This window comes from Pieris rapae, chromosome 15, assembly GCF_905147795.1.
Source record: "Pieris rapae chromosome 15, ilPieRapa1.1, whole genome shotgun sequence".
Classification (NCBI taxonomy): Eukaryota; Metazoa; Arthropoda; class Insecta; order Lepidoptera; family Pieridae; genus Pieris; species Pieris rapae.
The window spans coordinates 2,995,776-3,017,087 of record NC_059523.1 but is presented as its reverse complement, the minus strand read 5'-3'; the positions used below and the strand labels follow the sequence as shown (position 1 = coordinate 3,017,087).

General features: G+C 33.5%; 1 protein-coding gene and 2 non-coding genes across 4 annotated transcripts in view; 1 reads left to right on the top strand and 2 right to left on the bottom strand.

Moving 5' to 3' along the window:
* The window catches only part of LOC110997936 (ankyrin repeat domain-containing protein 50), a 49,179-nt gene that overhangs the window by 11,823 nt on the left and 16,044 nt on the right, over positions 1-21,312 (bottom strand). For both annotated transcript variants that reach the window (XM_045631328.1, XM_045631329.1), the window contains exons 2-25: positions 13,766-14,088; positions 13,598-13,692; positions 12,923-13,053; positions 12,081-12,284; positions 11,400-11,518; positions 10,638-10,774; positions 10,332-10,423; positions 9,818-9,921; positions 9,039-9,440; positions 8,431-8,680; positions 7,875-8,000; positions 7,583-7,682; positions 7,087-7,186; positions 6,739-6,861; positions 6,092-6,225; positions 5,337-5,495; positions 5,060-5,146; positions 4,455-4,578; positions 4,162-4,225; positions 2,460-2,617; positions 1,953-2,093; positions 978-1,157; positions 797-867; positions 327-508 (exon numbers count right to left, since the gene is read on the bottom strand). In XM_045631328.1, coding sequence (XP_045487284.1) covers positions 327-508; positions 797-867; positions 978-1,157; positions 1,953-2,093; positions 2,460-2,617; positions 4,162-4,225; positions 4,455-4,578; positions 5,060-5,146; positions 5,337-5,495; positions 6,092-6,225; positions 6,739-6,861; positions 7,087-7,186; positions 7,583-7,682; positions 7,875-8,000; positions 8,431-8,680; positions 9,039-9,440; positions 9,818-9,921; positions 10,332-10,423; positions 10,638-10,774; positions 11,400-11,518; positions 12,081-12,284; positions 12,923-13,053; positions 13,598-13,692; positions 13,766-13,978 — 3,496 coding nt within the window. In that variant the 5' untranslated portion in view covers positions 13,979-14,088. The remainder of the gene's footprint in view (positions 1-326; positions 509-796; positions 868-977; positions 1,158-1,952; positions 2,094-2,459; positions 2,618-4,161; positions 4,226-4,454; positions 4,579-5,059; positions 5,147-5,336; positions 5,496-6,091; positions 6,226-6,738; positions 6,862-7,086; positions 7,187-7,582; positions 7,683-7,874; positions 8,001-8,430; positions 8,681-9,038; positions 9,441-9,817; positions 9,922-10,331; positions 10,424-10,637; positions 10,775-11,399; positions 11,519-12,080; positions 12,285-12,922; positions 13,054-13,597; positions 13,693-13,765; positions 14,089-21,312) is intronic.
* Positions 1,615-1,687, top strand: Trnav-uac. The gene has a single exon. It is a non-coding gene; the product is annotated as a tRNA-Val (tRNA).
* On the bottom strand, positions 19,368-19,440 carry Trnav-uac. The gene has a single exon. It is a non-coding gene; the product is annotated as a tRNA-Val (tRNA).

The window sequence follows — 21,312 nt, the reverse complement described above, 5'->3', positions numbered from 1 at the left end:
AAAATAAAAAAAACAGTCACAAAAAATACTTGTTTGTATCTGTGAGTGAGTTTTGGAGATTTAAATAAGTTTTTTCATTAGGTAACGGAAAATAGAAAAGAGTATCGCAATTTGGCTACAATTTGAATTGTACTCGTAAATCAATTTTCATACGCTCTACGCTTAAATTCGTTGGCTCTAATCTCTCTCTACAGTCATTTTGAAATTAAATTATGAGTAAGAATATTTTTACTATCTATCTAATCTTAATAAAGTAAACACTTCTGTCGGAGGCAGGATTAGCCATATTATATCGCCACTCTGCTACCACATTTGTATACACTTACCATCCTCATCAGGTCTATTAGGATCGGCACCAGCATCCAACAGCATTTTTACTATATCTGCATGGCCCATATATGCTGCAGCCATAAGCGCTGTTCGACCGGACGCATCCGCTCTGTCCGGCGCCGCACCGCCGACTAAAAGACGAGCGACTACTGCTTCATGTCCTGACCATGCTGCAGCACTAAATATAAAAAAACAATATTTAAAAAAAATCGAATTATTTCCAACCCAGAAAAAATCGAAGCTTAGACTAAATTATAAAAAACGCGTGAAGACTGTGCAAGTTCTTTTTATGCCGTCAATTGTTTAATAGGCGAAAAGAAGGAAAAAATATAATTTAAGTGAATGCCATCGTACAGAATTGAAATCAGATTTTTAACTTTTAAACTAACTTTCTTTCTTTAGTTACTTTAGTAAATAATAATAAAATATATATATATATAAGTACAATATGGGCAAGGTAACTTACCGCAAAGCAGTTCTATTATCAGCATCCACACAATCCACATCACAGCCGTGTTCTAATAAAACATCGACTACCTGAAAACGAATGAATTTTCATAACTTCAGTAAATTTACAATTGAAGTCATATCATCTTCTTCTAACATGTTTAAATTTAGTGCAACACAAACTATGACCCCATGCCCACCTCGCTATGTCCCGCCCAAGCAGCGGCTCTTAGCACACTCCAGCCATCTGCATCAGCAGCGGATGGAGAGGCTCCAGCCTGCAGTAGCAGGGCAGCACAAACGGCTCGGCCATTACGCGCTGCCGAATGCAGAGCTGAACTTCCCGAACTATCGCGAGTGTCTGCTAGTTGTGGGCATCGCTGTAAAGGCGAGGTATTTGATTTCTCTTTCAAATGTCTACATAACTTTACACTAAAGGTACAAATAATTTAGTTGTTTACCCGTAAAAAACACATTTAAAAGAAATAAACTCTTAGTCTAGATAGTTTAAATTTGGTATTAACTATAAAGGCAAAACGCTACATTAGAAAAAGGTCGAAGGCGCCATGATCAAATTTTACTTTGATTTTAAAAAAATGTAAATAATATTTTATATTATACATTTCATACGAAATGTATGGTTTTTCCGTTTCATACCAGTTAAATTATCACGATATGTACGAACATTGTATAGTATTAAAGTTCGTAATGTAATGTTTTTTTTGTTTACAAATTTGAATAATAATTGTAAGCACATGAGAGCCGAAACATGCCACACAACTTTCACTTTTTATATCGCGTCAATTCAGACCCGATATTTCGTAGACTCTTTCAACTGGTTCCGTGGTGTAGTGGTTATCACATCTGCTTTACACGCAGAAGGCCGCCAGTTCGATCCTGGCCGGAATCATATCTTTTTACTTTTTATTTTTAAAGCAGCATTATTTTTGAACAATTTTTATTTTTATTTATTTAACTTTGCTAGCACTGTACAACTAAAATTGAAACAAGAATACAAAAATTGCTAATAATATTAAACAAATCAAAAATTATTTGTATCAAAAGAAATTTTATTCAAAGAAATATTTTCTTGCTCAGACCCGGTATTTTTCCTCTTCGACTGTATAAGTATGTAATGAATGATGAGTATGTAATGTATGTATGTATGAATATACCTTTAAAAGTGCAGACAGCGTTTCATCATCACCCTTAGTAGCCAACTCGTGTACTGTGCTGGGGTCTAGTAACAATGTTTCGTCTTGCTCATCTCCCGTTGCGTCATTTACGTCCTCACTTTCGACTTGGTCTGTTGACATCTGTCAGAATAGATTTAATTAATGATTAAGTAATTTTATAGATTTTTGTATAATATAGAATTAAAAAGAAAATAATGACACATTTATTTTACGATAACCAGAAAAAGCTCAGAATTTTTTGGGTAAAATTCAAGGTAAATTTTTAAACATTCTACTTTTTATATTTGATAGTCTAATTGGCAAACATTGTTCCAGATTGCTTGCTGCCTGCAAAACCCAGATCACATAGTAAATATACTAATTATGAGATCGGTATTAATTTTGAGTTCTTATTAGTAACAATAACGATATATTAATTATATGGAAATTAAACAAATATTAAAATCATTTCATGCAATAGCTACCAATAACAATCTTTAAACTTACCAAATCATTTAATTCATCGACTTCTGGTTCTGTGGGCACCGAGTCAGCCCGGCTCAGTTCCAACAAAGCTCGTAGAACCCTTCTGTCCCTCGGCCATGGAGTCGTCATCTCTCCATTCACCAGTTCAGGCATTATGCTTTCTAGGGTGGATGGTTCCACTACAAAATAAATTATTATTTTATTTCTTCTTGGAATCGTATATTGTGACAGACGGTTTCGCTAATAATATATTATTATTTTATTTGTAAATAAAAAATAATCATTAGCTCTACAACCTTTTTACGTCTGGGCCCCAGATTTCTGTATCTATTTCATGATCATATTTTGTCAATCTAGGCAAATAGGTGATCAGCGTCCTGTGCCTGAGACACGTTTTTTATAGAACAGGGGACAAACGGGCAGGAGGCTCACCTGATGTTAAGTGATACCGCCTCCCATGGACACTCAATGTCAGAGGGCACGCGAGTGGGTTGCCGGCCTTTTTAGGAATTGGTACGTTCTTTTCTTGAAAGGCCCTAAATTGAATTGGTTCAGAAATATCGTCACGTCGTCGACTTTTTGGGTCTAAAGCTAGCCGGTTTCCTCATAATGTTTTTTCACCGTTAGGGCGAATAACAAATGCGAACATAGAATAAAAGTCTGTTGGTGCATAGCCGGGATCAAAGCTACGACCTCAGCGATGAGTAGGTATCGCACGCTTAAGCCACTAGGCCAACACTACTGCTGTTGTTTTAAATACCATTCTAATTATAGATACATTGAAAAACTAAATATAATTATTAAGAATTTCTGTATGGCTATTATTTAATCTAAGCCCAGTTATTATTAAGCTATTGCAAATTACCTTGAGCAAACACGAGTTCTTTATAAATGATTAACACAATTCAAAGGGCACCAAAACGTAAACTAAGAAATTTAGACCCAAATATTCCTAAAGTTGACTTCGTAATGAACTAAAATCAGTTTCCTTTAGGCGCGTAATAACATTCCTTTTTGCTGAAATAATAATTTTCCTGGTATGGAGGCAGTTTTCCTTAAGCATCAATCAAAATCCAATTGTCACCGCAACAGGAAGTGAAACCAAACTATATTTAGTGTAAACAGACTTACTCTTGTCTAACCATAAATGGAATAATGAAAAATATTTATATCACTTCACATTAGGCATAATTTCAGCAATTGTTTCATTTATACATATTTGTATGATGGTAATACCGATTGACCCAAAATAACAAAATCCTTCTAGAACACTCGAGAAGTTTGTGTAGTAGAAGAGCAATGTTGGCCTAGTAGCTCCAGCGTGCGACTCTCATACCTGAGGTCGTAGGTTCTATCCCCGGCTGTGCACCAATGGACTTTCTTTCTATGTGCGCATTTAACATTTGCTCGAACGGTGAAGGAACACATCGTGAGGAAACCGACATGTCTTAGACCCAAAAAAATCGACGACGTATGTCAGGCACTGGAGGCTGACCACCTACTTACCTATTAGATTTAAAAATTGATCGAGAAATAGATTCAGAAATCTGAGGCCAAGACCTAAAGAGGTTGCAGTGCCACTGATTTATTTATTTTCTTCCAGAACACTCAACTTTATTATTATATATGCCACAAAACATATGTAATAAGTAATAAGTAACAAGAAAGCGGCTATTTTGTATTAAACAACTTTAGATGTGTGTTTTTAATTGACAAAACTTACTTGACACAGATTCCTTGCTTTCAGATTCTGGATCTAAATCTTTATCTTCTGCCTTCGAATCATTCTGAAAGTAGACATTCATACTTTTAATAACGAAGTGCATAGGTACTATAAAATAATAATATTAATAATGAATAATATAACTGTTTAACACTTAATAAACCTAACTAAATATATACATTTTAAATGTGAAAGAACAATACTTATTTGTATGAAATTAAAAAAAAAATTTTTTTTCATAATCCAAGTATTATTTCGTGGTAAAAAACCCAAAGTGAAACAATTTTCTCTACCTGTACATCCGTCTCCATCTCCCGAACTAGATCTGTCTCTCTCTTCAAAGCAAGTTCCACATCACAGCCAGAATCCAGAATCCACAGCAATATTAGAGTGTGAAGGTTTAGTACATCATCTTCGCTGAAAACAAAAATATTAATTAATTAATTACATTTTGTGGATATACGAAAAAATCTTTTGAGAAACAAAATATACAAAGTACAAAAACAATAACTTTAACCAAAAATAAGCCTATTAAGTCTCCAACTTTTATGTAATTATAAAATTATCTATGAAGCGGTATATTATTATAGACTTCCTGGGTGACTTCTAATATGCATTGAGTATATACTTCTGAAATTCTTTCTATTTACTATTATTATAAAAAGAAAAATTTTGCATGTAACGAATTGTATCAAAACGTACTGGACTGATTTTAAAAATTCGTTCACCATTTAAATGCTACATTATCAATGAAAAATATAAGCTATTTTAATTGCAAGAAAAATTAAGAATCCTAAAATGACAATAATGGTGTAAAAAAATTCACTGCGAAAACGACTGATGAAAACAATGTAACACAATATTATATAACAAATTTGTAATGATTTAATACACTTACTTGTTCCTATTTTTCTTTTGTGACGATAAATGTTGTTCGAGGTAGGTCATATGATAGACATAATTGTGAATTTCAAGGGCGGTCAGTCTGAAAGTAAAACAAACTATGATTATTAAAAATTACAATAATAAAATTGTACCTTAATTCATACATTAAAAGAATTTGATAATCATTTTTAGTTTAAAAAAATCAATGAAGAATGGCAAACTAAAATCTATTTTGAAAAAGAAACTACAGATCGTTTTTTAGTTAATAAATAAGTAATCTTGAATATTACCTTTTGGCAAGAAGCGTATAATACATAGCGACTGCCGCATGTCCGTCCGCGACGCAGCACAAGTAACGTCGCGTGCAATGCTTTACATCCAACAGCCACGACGCGAACGAATGATGAAATATTGATAAATAGCCCGTTGCACGCTCCATTACTAGGATTCTAAAAAAATATATCATTGGTAAACGAAACTGTACTATGTAGGAATTTTTGAGTTATATATATATATATATATATTTTAAAGAGATAACAATTGTTTTTGTATATTTGCACTAATTTTAACTTTGATTAGAATTAATTCCAAAATTAAAAAAAAATATGGCCACTCATGCGAAGATTACCTATACCAGATATAAATTCATCGGCTTTGGGAGCTTTGGAGGTAAACGTTACGATGGAAGGCGGGGATTGAATTATGCGTTATCGTTAATATTATTTTCGACTTTCTGAAACTTTACATAAATGGCAACTTTTAGGTTTAATAAATAATTATTAAAATAGTAAATATAAGAGTCACTGGGTGGTAACAAAACGTTTTACAGAAAAACGTTACGGCGCGTTACATAGGGGGCGGTGTCAAGAAACTCCAGAAATTGCGTGACGTAATACTTGAACGCTCCCTTATAGACTTCACACAGAGTGACAAGAAGAATTAATCAAAATGCACATAGAAAATAACTCCGTTCATTTTTTAAGAAAAATTTAGTTCCTACCAATCTAGACCAGTGATACGATCATAGAACTGTCATTAGACTTACCGTCGCAAGAGATGCAGCCTTCGATTGAAGTCCTCTCTTGTGACACTATACTCCTTTGTAAGAAGACATTTGTATAACATCTCTTCCGTTACGCCGCAACGTGCTGCTAATAACACATCAAGAAGCATTCGTACCTGGAAAAGTTATAAACCGTAAAATCAGATCAACGATTACCTAAGGGAAAAAATCATAAATCGCGGTTTGCTTGACTTAGTTGGGCTTAGTTTGGAATATGAGTAATTCGACCCTTATGCTGCCAAATTAAAGAAGTTTGGGCCTTTCAAGTATTACTTAAGCAGATTTACTGCAATTTATCCCCCCCCCCCCTTCTTCTTGTATAAAGTAAAGTAAGCAAAGCTCTCAAAAATAATAGTACATAAACGTATTAATTTTATAGGAATCCTAGACAATGCATTTCGTTTTCAGGTATAGACAATGTGTGAGTTAGTATATGTGTAAAAAAGCAAAATAGGAAAATCAAAGAAACCCGCCTATAGTGCTCACGTAATACTTGAACGACCCTTGAAATGTCTTTTAAAAAGGGCATAGATTTAAATAGATTAATAAATAGAATATTACTAAAACCATTAATACAAACATTTTTAACGATTATTAAATTACGCGAAAACAATTGAAGAACAAATTACCTTAGTAAACCTCCGACCGTGAAACAATCTCTGCGCGAGCCATAGATACAATCCATTTAGAGTTCCTGGAATTTCCCTTATTTCGCGCAAAGCTATAAAACCGTCAGCAACGCCATCTAGTACCTACAATTAAATTTATTTATGTAGAGACAAAATTCACCGGTCATTTTTCGGACTAAAATGTCTCTATTTATTTCTGAATATTTTTATATTTCTAGGCAAGTAGGTGATCAGCCTTCTGTCGGTTTCTTTCACCGTATGAGCTAGCATTAAAAACCAACAGGTGCACTGTCGTCAATCGAACGAATAGTACGAGGCCAATAGGGCTCTAACGGTTTTATTAATTACCTTTTCCAAGTACAATAGGCAACCGTCACTCTTAATTCTGAGGTGGTCTAGAGCCGCCGCTGCTGCGGCTGCTGCCGTTGAATCACTTGACACGCGGCTTCTGTAATATATGTAAGAAGTCTTTCTTTAGAGGAAGCCAAAAATAATTCAATTTTACTTAAAAAAATTGCCCTTCATTTAATTAGATACTATAGAAGTCTTTGGTTTTTAAATAGTAATTAAGCAACAAAATAGCGGTAAACGCAAATTTCTGTTTACGGATCAGAATAATTAATAGATTCGTTAATAAATTGAGGATTTATTCTAGTGCTTCCAATGAGTTATTGAATGGAAATTTTACCTAGCCTTTCTGGGTATTGTAACTCAAATTTTAATTAATGATTTTTTTTTTGGTAAGAATACCAGTAAATAAAATAAATTTAAAAAACTTCGACGTAACGAAAATATAGCATAATATACTACAATAATAACAATATATAATATAATATATAAATACCGTAGTCTTGGCTCGCTGTCCAGTCGCGCGAGCACGTAACGTTGTACGTCGGCGGAGACGTGTGCACGCTGAAGTTCATCTAAAGTTATCTTGCGAAAACCTACAAAATACGTTAATTAATTAATAAAACCACTTAAATAATGTTTTACAAATCCAGATATAATACATACTTATCATAAAATAGCTTTAGTTAGCGTAAATAAATAGGATTTTTCAATTCTAATCTAAAATTTACCTTCATCGATTTCATTTACTTCAATCACCATATATAATTATTTTCTTAAACTTTTACCTGTGAACATCTTAGTGAGATGCCGAGAGTGTCGTCTCGCAGTGGCGACTAATAAGAGCCAATGTGGCAACAAGTGTTGGTGTCGCGATAATAATGCCCCTACGCTACATTCATTTTCCGATTTTCCTGAAAACATAGATCAATTAGAAATACAAGTCAAAATTTGTTATAACGACATCAAGAGGTCATATTTGGTAGACGATGACGCTGTTATTAAAAACCTATTACAACAGAATTCTGCCTTGACCTGAATTTTGGTTAATGTAATTGTTATGTTACTAAACGATGGCGTCGTTAACGGTTTTGACTGTATAAGAAAAAAATTATAACATTTCTTCTGTGTTCTTTAAATCATAAATGTTCAGTTTCCCCAGAAATTGAACGCGTTAGTTTCGAATGTAATGGAGTCAATCGAATAAAAGTGTTTTGGTTTTAAGATAGAAGTCACTTAAATATAGTCTAAATCAATTCTTGTTAATTCTTAAAACAATGAACGTATGTGTTTAGATAATACATATAACTATTTTTTTAAGTCTTATGTGAGTATATATCTTACCATTACCCCCTTCATCGATACCGTCCACCAGTAAAAACAAACACTGCTTTGGAGGGTCAATTTCCAGCAACGGAAATAGTATAGCCTTTTTGAAGCACTCATCTGGATTTTTCTCTAAATTCTGAGGCAACAACGCCTGTTGAATCTCACAGTCCGACAGCAGTTTGTCGTAATAGGCGTTCGATATTAACGTCCGCGGACTTATTGGTAGTGTGGGAATTGGGGGCGGAGCTTCTTCTGCTTGTGAACGCTAAAAGGAAAAGTAATCTCTTAAATCCGTTTAATATTGTCTCATATTGTCTTATTTTTACCAAACTGAATTATTTATTAGCTAAAGTCAAAATAGCATGACGAATTTTATTAAAGATACGCCGAATGTAATGAATACTAAGGTAAATAACTATTATGAAAAGTTATTATTAAAATCACATCGCTTTAGCAAATTCTTGACTTAAGAGAGAGAGAGAGAATTTAAAATGAGAATATATTGTATAGTATATATATAATATACTATACAAACTATCAAGAACTTCTTAATTCTAATATCTGCTAAATACCAACTAAGTAACCATAACCAAAGACAAATTTATCAAGACGAATTCACCAACCTTTTTCTCTAACAACTTCTCCAAATCCGTCTGCGGATCATCCTTAACGGGGTGCACTAAATTAGTATACTCCGGCAATTCTTCCGTCTTCTTCGGCGACTCCGGTTTCAGATCCGTTTTATTCGGATAACGGAAATTCGCGACCGGTATCCTCGATTTCGGTGGCGAATCCGGTTTCTTCTCTTCGGTATCCGTAGACAGGCTCTTTTGAAGTAGCGTTGGTTTCTTCTCGTTCAACGGCTCGGAACTTTGGCGTAACAGGCGAGAATTGCGTGACTCCTTCGACTGTCTCTGCGATATATTCCTTAGAAACACGTTTTCGTGGTTCGCGTACAGACGAAAGTCGTCGTCGTGGAACGGGTTCGTTGGTTTTATGTTTGATTTCGGTAAAACTTCTGGTACCTATAGATGAGACGAATTAATTCATTGTGTACAGGGGTTTTGAGTGTCGCGATAATGCGATCCAAAGCTTGGCCAACATATACAATAACGACGTACATTAAAAAAAACTTAAAGCGTTACAACTAAGTATGAAGGCTTCACTATTTGTTACGAAATTATTTGTTTTCTAATTATATATATAAAAAAATATATAAAAATTTGTTTTTTTTACCGTACGAACGAATGTTGTGCGGTTATGACAAAAAGTCCATTGCTGCAAAGTTCGTACCTTAACCATACAAATACTGTTCCATAAAATGGTTATCAACTTATTTATCGTAACACTATTATATATATTGTAACCGTAATAATAAATAATTAATCTGTACACTACTTACATCATTTCCATCCGCCATACAATCCATATAAGAGTCTTGCTCGTGCAATCTATCTATGGTCTTATTTCTTCGACTGCTGCCCACATCATCGTCGTCAGTTCGATCTGGAAATATATAAATCCATTTTTAATATGGACAACTCAATCTGTGAAAGCCAAGGTAACACCGGCTGGAAACTAAAAAAATTTGAGGCAGGCGTGATTTGATTACTTAATACACAAGTATCATTTTCATATCACGTTTTCTATATAAACTTGTGTCTCTGGTTAGCAGATGATTTTTTAAAGAAAAATACTGATCTAGAATGTGTCTGTTTATATCATACACTGTTTTACTGAAATCAAACAGATAAATAATAATTAAATTAAAAAAAATCTTGTTTTATAGAATCTCGAATCTGACTCGCTAAAAACTTTAATTTTCTAATAATTTTATGCAAGAACCTCCTATAAAAAATGTTACCCTATACTAAAACATTAAAATACTATAAAAAGCGATACATTTTAAATCATACCTTCACTATCCCCCAAAAGTGGTTTAGAACTATCCTCAGTGTCTTCGCCCATCTCTCGAAATCTTTGTATTAAATTTTCTTCTGAATTGTGCCTGAAATTATTTTTTACTATAAACTTTCCGAATTTCTTGTATTGATAATGTAAGCCCTACTAGAAACGGAATATTTCTTTAACTTTTGTTGTACTGCCTTTATCCACATCTGAGCGTTATTTAAGGCAATTTTCATTCTGTGGCATTCAGTGTCCATGGGCGGCGGTAATTCTAAACATCAGATCTGTTTACCCAGTTAAAAAAAATACACTACCTGTTATTTAACATACGCTGATCATCTTTAGGTGACTGATCTCTATCGGATTGTTTCGCGTGTGACGAATGACTGAGTATTTGCATGGCAAGTGAACGAACAAATTCGCCAGGGCGCTGTATTTCTTCACCAGGTGCCTGTAAAAATGAACGATGAGTTAGATGGTCTGAAGTTCTATAGGTCTCATTCTAGTCCAACACCACATGATACGTCATTTTACGTACGTTTGTCCAATCACAAACAAATGACGTACGACGCCATGACGTGACGTTCTTAGCCATGTAATATGTCCAGATCTTTACGTAGGCAACAGATTTTATGAATGAATGATGATGTTATGCTACAGAGCTGCTGATTCGAGGAATTCAGGAATTCGAGAAATAATATTCATAATTTAAAAAAATATATATTCTTAATAAATGAATTAAATATAATAATTTCTGAGAGAGTTTTTAAAAGATTAGCAGCATAAAAAAGAAAGACGAGCTGAGGAATGTGAGTGTCCAACAAAGAACTACCATAGCCTAAAATATCATAATATGTATATTGTATATACTAATTACTTTAAAAAAAAAATATTTTTTCTAGCAGACTGTTTTATAAAAAATTACACATTGTGGAAATAAATCTTTACATTGGGCATAAATTCTATTTATGTGTCTGCATATTATATTTATTTGTTTAACCGAGAAATTAGTATAGTAGTACAAATCCTATTCGTCTATACTTTAAAACAAAGTTTAGTAAGTTCATAACGTATACCTGTAAAAAATGTCGAGCCAAAAGCCTCCTATTCAATGCGCGTTGTTGCCTTGCCTGCGGCCCTGGACCTGGCTGACTTAACTCTTGACATAACGCCGTCTTTCCGCTTCCGGCGTCACCTGAAACACATACAATTTTAGTATATATCTACAAATAGCATTATAAATTGTTGTTATATAAACTAATCGAAACTCTTTTAACTAATTTTTTGTATCAAATGGACCTAAACCAATATGGCATGGTTTTAGGAATATTTAAATTTCCGCCTAGTCAGGAAACAAAGATTTAGGTAAAGGCAAAAAGATTTACTTAGCCAATCAGCCTAAAAAATAGATAACTAAGTTTTAAACAAATAATTTCCTTTAATTTCCTACAAAAACGGACAATATGTTTACACAAACAAATTCATAAATAAATAAAAACATTTTGTTACTTATGGTATATTCATATTTTTTTATTTATTTAAACTTCGTTACATTTATAGAAAAACTAATAAGAAATTGCATAAAATCTAAAGTAATGCAACGGGTGGTCTTATAGCCAACACGCAATCTCTCCAGGCAAGACTAGTAAGGAAAAAAGAAGTGCATAACCAAATCTTATAAAAAAAAAACAATTTAGTTGGAAGCCCCCTTCACAGGTGTAGGATAAGATATGTACACCAGAAATAAAACTACTGACCTAGAATCAATGCTCCACATGTCTTGCTAACTGCCCTTTGTTCCAGGCAATACGCGATCTTCTGAAAAACCCACTCCCTACAGAAGAAACGTCTTTTGTCTGTCGATATAGATGTCTCGCTCACACGCTGTGATGATGAGGACTTGCGAACGGGACGACTAGAATCTTTCTCCGCCCGTGGTGCTATCGGGCTTAGCGGTGTACCTGCAAAAAGTAATAGATAAAATATTTAATGAAATAAACTGTATATCAACAGATTTATTTAACAAAATATTGTTACGAGCTAAGGGATTGGATAGAAATCGCCGTAGATGTCTTCAAGGGTTTATTTTTAAATAAATCTACGAGGAATTTGTTTACTCTGAAAAGCCGAAAATTACGCGCAGAAATACTTTAATACAACATTTAAAAAAATACACACAAAATCCTGTCACTTATTACTTCAATAGCGCGCACTTCATACAGTATTTTATCACTTGTGTTAATCTCTCGGAATGGCACTCGAAACTGAATTCTCATTCGTGAAAATTGGTTTTCTGCAAACTGTACCATTCGACTACACTTGTTCCGAAACAGTCTGAAAAAATATCTCAGACTCCTGAAAACGAGGGTAACATGCAAATAAAAATTTTCTTATATTTTTTATTAAAACGGTTGAAACCACGTTTCAGGTTGCTGAAAACTCCTTGTGGAGAAATCGAGAAACATTTCGAAGTTACGAAGATGGGTCTTCGTAACAATATATTTTTTAGTGCCGTCCAATTTAAAACCAACTCTACAACAACTATAATATATTATACCTAACTAAAAATATGAAACATTTGCCATTTATTAACACTTACCACCATCAAAATCAAAATCCCGATCTTTCTCCTTGTCCCTATCTCGTTCTCTCCTATCAATAAAGCCACGATGTCTGTCAGTCGGCGTTCGATCGTGTCCGCGAGTGGTCACTTCGTTGAGAGGTAGTGATCTGTAAAAGTAATATAAATAAAAGCGATTACAGTTATATATACGTAGTATTGTTTCAAAGGCTAAGTTTTGATGAACATTTCATTTTTTTATATTCTTATATTCTACAGATTATTGTCGCAGACAGCTTAATTAGTTGTTCAGTCAACAGCCTAGCCTCTTTACTAAGCAGCGTCGTTTAACTGGTGGCCGAATGATTTGTTTTTGTTACAACATTTATTAAACTGGCTGGCGAAGACCATTCGACCATGTTACGAAAAAAAATGGCTACGATATTTTTACAGTAAATTTTGCCGCGTACCATCACTAGGGGTAAGGGGTAAAAAAATACTTGAAAGCTGCTTGTTTTGTTCCAGATACGCTCACATGGCGCTGCTCAAATTTAATACAACATTTTGGATTACGATACAGATACCGGCAAACATCTTGAACATTCAACAAGACAGTGGGGGAAAGTAAGGGAAAATGTATTTAATATTGATCAATGAAAGAGTCGGAGTCACCCTTGGCTTAAATCAGTAGGAGACTACAGAAATTACACTAACCTCAAGTTAACTCTATGTTCCGCCTGCCGCACAGCGGAATGCCGATGCTGTTGTTGTCGTATACTGACTTGATTCTGACGTAAATATGCCTCCACCTATAATTACATAATTTCAGTAATGCTGAAGTGTAAAAAACAAAAACCCTATCTGTCATATTATGCAACATACCTTTCCCTCGGTCGGATCCCTTTGCGTTCTCCTCCTAGTCTCTTCTTTTCTCCTCCCCTCCCTTTTCTCCATCTTCTCCAGTCTACTCTCCTGCGACGCATTTAGAATTTGAACATTTCCTCCATGATTGTAATTTAAGGGATCAAAGTCCCGGGGCTTCGGTTTTTTCTTTATCTGTTTCGGTGCGACCTGACTGTATATCGGTTGTGACATCTTATCCTAACTTTGGTAGATATATAATTTGGTTAATTGACGTAATTATCTAGAGGAACGTCTATCACAATTGTGAGACTGGTCGCGGCGGCTTTGCAGCGTCATGACACCTGCAACAAAGACAATGTAAATTACTATCTAGCCATTGATGACATCAGATTACCAAGAGTGGTTCGAATGTTCTCGAAGTCGGACTGTTAGACGGTTAATTTACATTTAAATCTAAAGTAATAAATATTATGTATATAAGAAAGAAATTAACTTAGATATCTAGTATTAATCTTAGATTCATTCTTTGTATGCGAAATTCGTCTCTAATAACGTAATGTAGATATACTTATAGTTAGAAACAGTTGTTTAAAAAATGTCACATAGAGTACATATATAAAAGCTCTAGTTACATCACGGTAAACTGTCCAAAGACTTTAACATAACATTCTAAACTTAAAAACAGTCAAAGCCTAAAAATATAATGCAGTAGCTAAGTTTAAAGAGGTTCTATTGGACATAGACGCTCTATGAAGGAGCCGTAAGGCATGACGAAAGGTGGCCTAGAAAATCTTTTCATGATAGCTTCAGCATAAGATAACACACACACATTACATTACAATATAAACATATTACACACACAGTACAAATTGTTTCAGATTATTTCGGAAAATTTAATTAACAGCCTAAACTATGATGAAAATTTAAATCATCCGTACCTCAATCAAGTCACATAGAAAACGAATAAATAACAATTTGTGTTGTGAAACCAGACACACAAATTGAATTTCTTTACACATTCACCATAAATGAATTAAAAACTGGCAACATCTACATTTCAATTGTAAAATTAAATAAGCCAAATTAAAAATACACTCAAAAACAGAACAGTAGCATAGGACGCGAGTTTTTACAAGTCGGTTAACATTTTCTTAAGCAAAGCGTCTCCAAGTTTTCACAAAAGGCCATTCAAGCCTCGGCGTCATTCAAGTGCCTGGATGCGTGCTTCTTTTTAATATTAAAACTAGCTTTTATATCTCTTATGTAGGTTTTATACTGCACTTATGTTACTAGCTGGTAATTAAAATAACTTATAAAAAAAACTTATATTACAAAAGTCAACCAATGAAATAAAACTTTATGTTACCAAAATAATCTATTTTTTAAATAATTCGTTTCCATGAGAGATTTTGACATCGTTACTTTAGGTATATATTATATAATCATGTTAAGTTTCTTGACATTCCTTTTTCATTTCTTAAAAGCCTTATAAAGGATAAGACAAAAGCTAACGTGTTCAAATTATATTCATATACTTTTACGTTTGCAAATTTTTGAAAGAACCGCATGACAATATTGAAAACAAATCTCAATGTATCACACCTCTATCCTTAAATTCTTCAGGCATCTGAGTGATTTTTGGGCGTTTTCTGAGCTCTAGATATAGATATAGAGATATTAAACAATAATAGATAAAAAATAATCTAATACTTAAAAATGCTGAATACATTTAAATATTAGTGTAGGTACTGAGCATTGACTCTATGGTCTATATATCAGAGCCATAGCTCTTAAAGCAATTTGTCAGTTTAACGTTCTGTCATACCGCTCTCAATTCTAAATTGATGTATCAAATTATTTTAACATTACTTTGCGTCTTTGCGCGTTTATGGCAAACCAAATAATTTAAACAAAATTTAATGATAAAACATCATTAATTAAGATACAAAGTTTTTAATACAAGAAATATAAGCCAATTACTTAAATTTATAAAAATCGCTATGTATAACAAAACTTTAAAAATCGGTGTAAACATAACAACCCTATTTATATCTAATAGGATTACATGATCCGATCAAGGTTACATATTATAATAAGATGAGAGGATGTCAGCTGTCTCTTGAATAATTAATAAGGTCTTATCCTTATTCAGATGAATATATTAGCTTAAAGAGTTTGTCTATAGGCTTCGTATTACAAAATAGGGGTGACGATATTAAATTTTTGTTAAGAACACGATCAGTGCCTACTAGCGCTAGAGAATTTTTCAAAAGGTAAAAAGCATCCTAAAAACGAAATACTTTAATAATATAAATATTCGAGTAAATAGCAGAACGTAATATTAAAAAGAAAAACGATTACGCGTTTCGTTTTAATCAACATAGAAAACATTAAATACACAGCGACAGAACAGAAGTGTGGTCACACATATTATATACATAGTCGGTACCAAAGTTCTGACATAAATGGAAATAATGATAAAAAAGGTACTGATCTGTTTTTAATGAGTGATATATCAATTTACAGTGCATTAATTTAGGAATAGAAATAGCATTAAGTTATTTGAAATAACCTCCCTTATTTTAAATTCAGGCACTCAAGCGCCGCGTCTACCGCAGCACGCACCATATTCATGTCGATTTCAGTAACTGGTATTTTTAAAGATGACTTCATACTCTGCAAATTTTCATACGGCCAGTTCTTTTCTTATCCTCAGTAGTGGAGACTTCATTAGTCTATAACTATTGTACCTATCAATAGTATACGGTACAGTACAGCGTTATATTCAAAATTTTGATCAACTTGAAAATTGTACTCGACGAGTACCCACAGAGGTGCAACGCAATAGCACCTATTCGGTTTTCTTTCAATCGCAAAAAATTACCTTAAGTAATTGTTTTTTGTTTTATAACAATAGTCAAATATTCAAAAATAGAATGCAATATTTTTTTATAAAACATGTTCGAAATTTAAAAATAATGTGCCAGTGACAGAACTTTTGGACCAACTATGTACACTATTGTTTAGCTAAGAACAAGATGCGCTATCTATTACTCCTAATACCGATGATTTACAGCACAGGGCTAGACAATGTTAGAGAATCAAAGAACAAAATAACTAAAATTACGCTAATACCCTATGTATTAACACGAAAGACTATGCTGCTGCATCCTGAGCCTAAAGTCGTGATGTTGTAAATCCTTAGCGGCAAAAATAACTTCGTAAGTGCGTTTTATGTGACGTCACCTGGGTGATTGTAGCCGTAGAATGTAGATGTCGCTACAATACTTAAAATTATCAAATAATACATATGTATTATACGCAACTCCTGTACATTATTTGTTCTAGGGCGTGACGTTTGTAATTGTGCTATTCTGTTAAACCCAACTATACGTTATTTATTACGCGAAATAATTATATTAACGTACAATATACAAAAATCTATCTAATATCGTTATTCTAAGATTTTCCTCATCCAGGTGACGGTCTCCTCCAACTGTTTCCACTATTTTATCTTTCGCTATCAGTACCACATTTTCCCATCATTTCAATCTATCCGGTTACATTTTTAAGCATCGTTCATCTGTAAAACGTGCCCTGTTCATCTCCATTTCAATGAAATTAACAATGACACTAGCACACACATTAGCATTAGCATTTTGCGATGTGTTGCGATATGACTTAATGTGATCTTATTTATACCATGTTAAAGTATATTTGTACATAGTTTCATAAAACATTCCCACGGCGGACTACTAAATGTTTCTATACAAAACATTATGTTTTGTTCTTATGTTACACTTTTCGATCTTACGTATTATTCGTGTACTACGGGTGCTAGATTCAGATTCTGAATTTCAGAGTCTACATTCAAGGGCCTCTAGCTTACAAAGGTTAGTTTTCGCCAGATCTGTTTTATTTACAATGTTTCAGATTGAATCCAGAAAGTCTCTTAGCTAACCCAAATAAACTTTATTTTGTATTATGTACTACAATTTACGCTCACCAAGCAGGAAGTGGCCCTCACAGCCTACACCAAAATCCACTCAAACCTTTCAATTTCCGACATAAACCTACGTGTTCTCGAAATAAAATCTAAATTCGCTTGATAAAGAAATTAAAACCAACTTCCTTCTTCATCTCAATTGTCGGAAGCTGTTAACAATTGTTTCGATGTATACTGGTCTATAAAACTATGGCAGTAAGGTCCAAAGTCCTTCAAGCTCGCGCTTACCATACAAAGAATACATTTCGTAGGCCTAAGTTAATTTCTATTACGTGTCCCACGGTAATGTTTTACAAGGAACGAATGCTATAAAGGCAATTTTGCTTTGTCAGTTTCTCGAACTAAAGCTTATTTCCGAGCTTTTGTTTTTCATGCTCTTAATTAGTGAGAAAACAAAACGATTATCATAAAAATGCAATGAATTTAGAAAAATCTCGACAAATTGTCTTACCCCGTCACTATAATTTCGGTCGCAACAGTAATAATAGTCTTACGATTTGTAAACGAATTAATGAGAAATTCATTAGGCAAATTGGCTCTTCTGAAGAAATAAATTTTAACCACAGTATAACACACCACAGTAATACAAAAGCAAACCACTTTTACAACTAATTGAGATTGAGCATTGCTCTTGCAAAATACGTGCACTCCGTTCGTAGACTGTATATAATAATTATCGTACCTACTCAGTAACGTCTGCCTATTGTAAAATGAAAATACATTTCATAAGTCGCCAACAAGCTCCAGTTTTTCCTTTTTCCACGCAGACACGCTTATTCCGAAACAAAGGCCCCACTTCGTTTAAGTGTTCCGTAGGCACTTTGTTCCGTGCCTAAACACTACCATCGCTGTTTTCAACGCGTGTAATTTTACGTGTAAAGGTGCTCAGTGTAAATAAGTAATGGTATTTAAATAAATAATATCACTTTGTTTACACCACCATATGAAACATAAGAAAATTATATGTTTTAATTAATTAAGTTTTTTATAGGACAGAAAATGGACAGAAGGCTAACCTGATGATAAGAAATACCGTTTATGGACACTTTCAAAGACAGATAGCTCGCGGGTGCGTGGCTGGCCTTTTAAAATATTTATACTAAATATAAATATACATACACAGCTTAAGAAACTGGTAAAAATAAGATGATTCATCATCATCGATTCTTTAATACAAATTTAACATAAAAAAACAGGCAAAGAACTAGCTGAAAATGAAGAAGAATATAATATATTTAATACTGTTAATTGTCAATTACAATTATAATAAACGACCTGCATTAAAAAACTTTATATCGTCAAACAGATTTTATCTTACAAATAATTAACACCATTAAGACACGTCGATAATAATATTATCTGCCCACTTTATAAGGCTTTAACACTAAGTAACCGGAACTTAAACGGACATAGTCATTTCCGGTTTACTAAAACAATATTTAAATTAATTGTAGCTATGCAAATTAATTACAAATTGCACTTATGCTTCCTTATTGGCATACCTACCAAAAAAGGCAATCTTAAAAAATGAATTTTATTTAACTATTGTAAGATAAGAGGTATCAAAATTTAAAAAATATATTGTAATGTGTAATAAAAAAAATAAAAAAGATGTGATTCCGGCCAGGATCGAACTGGCGGCCTTCTGCGTGTAAAGCAGATGTGATAACCACTACACCACGGAACCAGTTACGGTAGTGGCCGAAATTTCCATTTATATCACGAAATGTATAACTAGTCATTAAATATATTCGTAATAATAACTTCCCACAATGTTATCTCACGTGGTATATCGATACACAACATTAACTAATGCTTGTGCTATTAAGATATTATTCTATTTTTAAATTTATATGCTTACCTAAATAATAGCCCCTGCCGCAATTACTTAATATTTGCGCACATAATGATAAAGTGGTGAGAAAACTTTAACATAATTTAAGCTTCAGGTTCAGAATAAGAGCAAAATAGAACAAAGCTTGATGTTTTGATATGATGTTAGGAATTGTTAATTTAAATATAACACAAAGTACCCTCAGTACAGTATGAGATTGAAAATTTTACAGTTAATCTGCTTTTTTTGGAAAGATCTAAATCAAAAATATTCTTTATTTCGGAAATGTTCCGTTTTTTATACACACAAGCAACTAAAATCAAACTTATGTCCGTTTCTCGATCCCGACGAGGGCCTTCTCCAGACCCTTCCATTCTGCCAAACCAGGTTTATTTCATCTCCCCATCACTTAGGTATACTGTCCGTGATTTTTCCTTTTTCTTTTGTGATTGGGTACCAACCCATATATTTTTACTCCATTCTCAAATACTCGCAAGGTGTGTCCTTTCCATCTCTACTTGACCTTTCGAATACTTTTTGAAATATTCTCTAACTTTGTTAATATTTATTCATTTGGATTCAATTTAATAATGGAAGGCTATCCTTTCACGACCTGACACGAATAGTGGAAGGAAAAGATGTGTCTGCAGGCTTGACATTTGTCAGTCACTTCTACTACTTAACTTTTCCAGTAAAAACGACTAGTCTTTACCCAAAATAGTGTCCTCTTTTGGAAACCAGAGTGTTTAAACATCAATTAAAAATCCTTATTTAAATCGCCATAACTTTTGAATAGTGAATGAGGCTAATGCATTGAGATGTATACCAACTCCAAACTCGGCTCTAATAAAGTTGAAAACAATAGCGATGCATTGCCAACAATAACCAGTAGTGATGGACCATACATCGATGTTATACAAATTCCTTAAAAAGTAGTAAAGTAACAGCCTGTGAGGCTGCTGTGTTCTTTGCTGTATGCGTATTTAACACTCGCTCAGTGAAGAACGTGAGGTAACCGACATAGTAGATTATAAATAAAATAATATATATATGTCAATTCGTGTCTATGGTTGCATTTTCTCACACGACTGCCTCTAAGCCCGGTTGACGATGTCCATATCGATGGAGGGACGATATTTTTCCAACATATCATAATAAAAATATATACATAGTAAGTCTTACTTGCCTATTAGAAAAAAACAAAGGATCACGAAACTAATACAGAAAAGGCCCAGACTTAAAACGTCGGTCTTTATTCACATTAGACAGGCGAAGGTTAGATTTTGCTCATAAATGCCTCTTCGACTCCCACCAATTTAAGTATATTTTCTATTAAAACATTTTAAGACAGAGTATGGCCAAGCGATTAGGAAATTTACTTTGTTATAGGTTTATATCGTGAAATAAAACATTTAGGCACATAATAGGATATTTATAAAAGGAACCTCAAACAAGTAAGCTAGCAAAATACAATGATTAACCTATATAAAACTAATCTTATAATTAACTTAAATAAATGGGCGCCAGGAGGATTTTTGGTTTATCCTACCAAACAATATGTGGTTATGTCTACCACATAAACAAATACTTAATTTATTATTCAATTAAGTAATGTATTATTAAACGCGTCAAATCTACGTCAATCACCGTCCGTGTCTATATCCTTTTGTCCCTACCCTCCTCCTAACACAACTTAACAAAATTAGGTTTTAATAATGAAGAAAA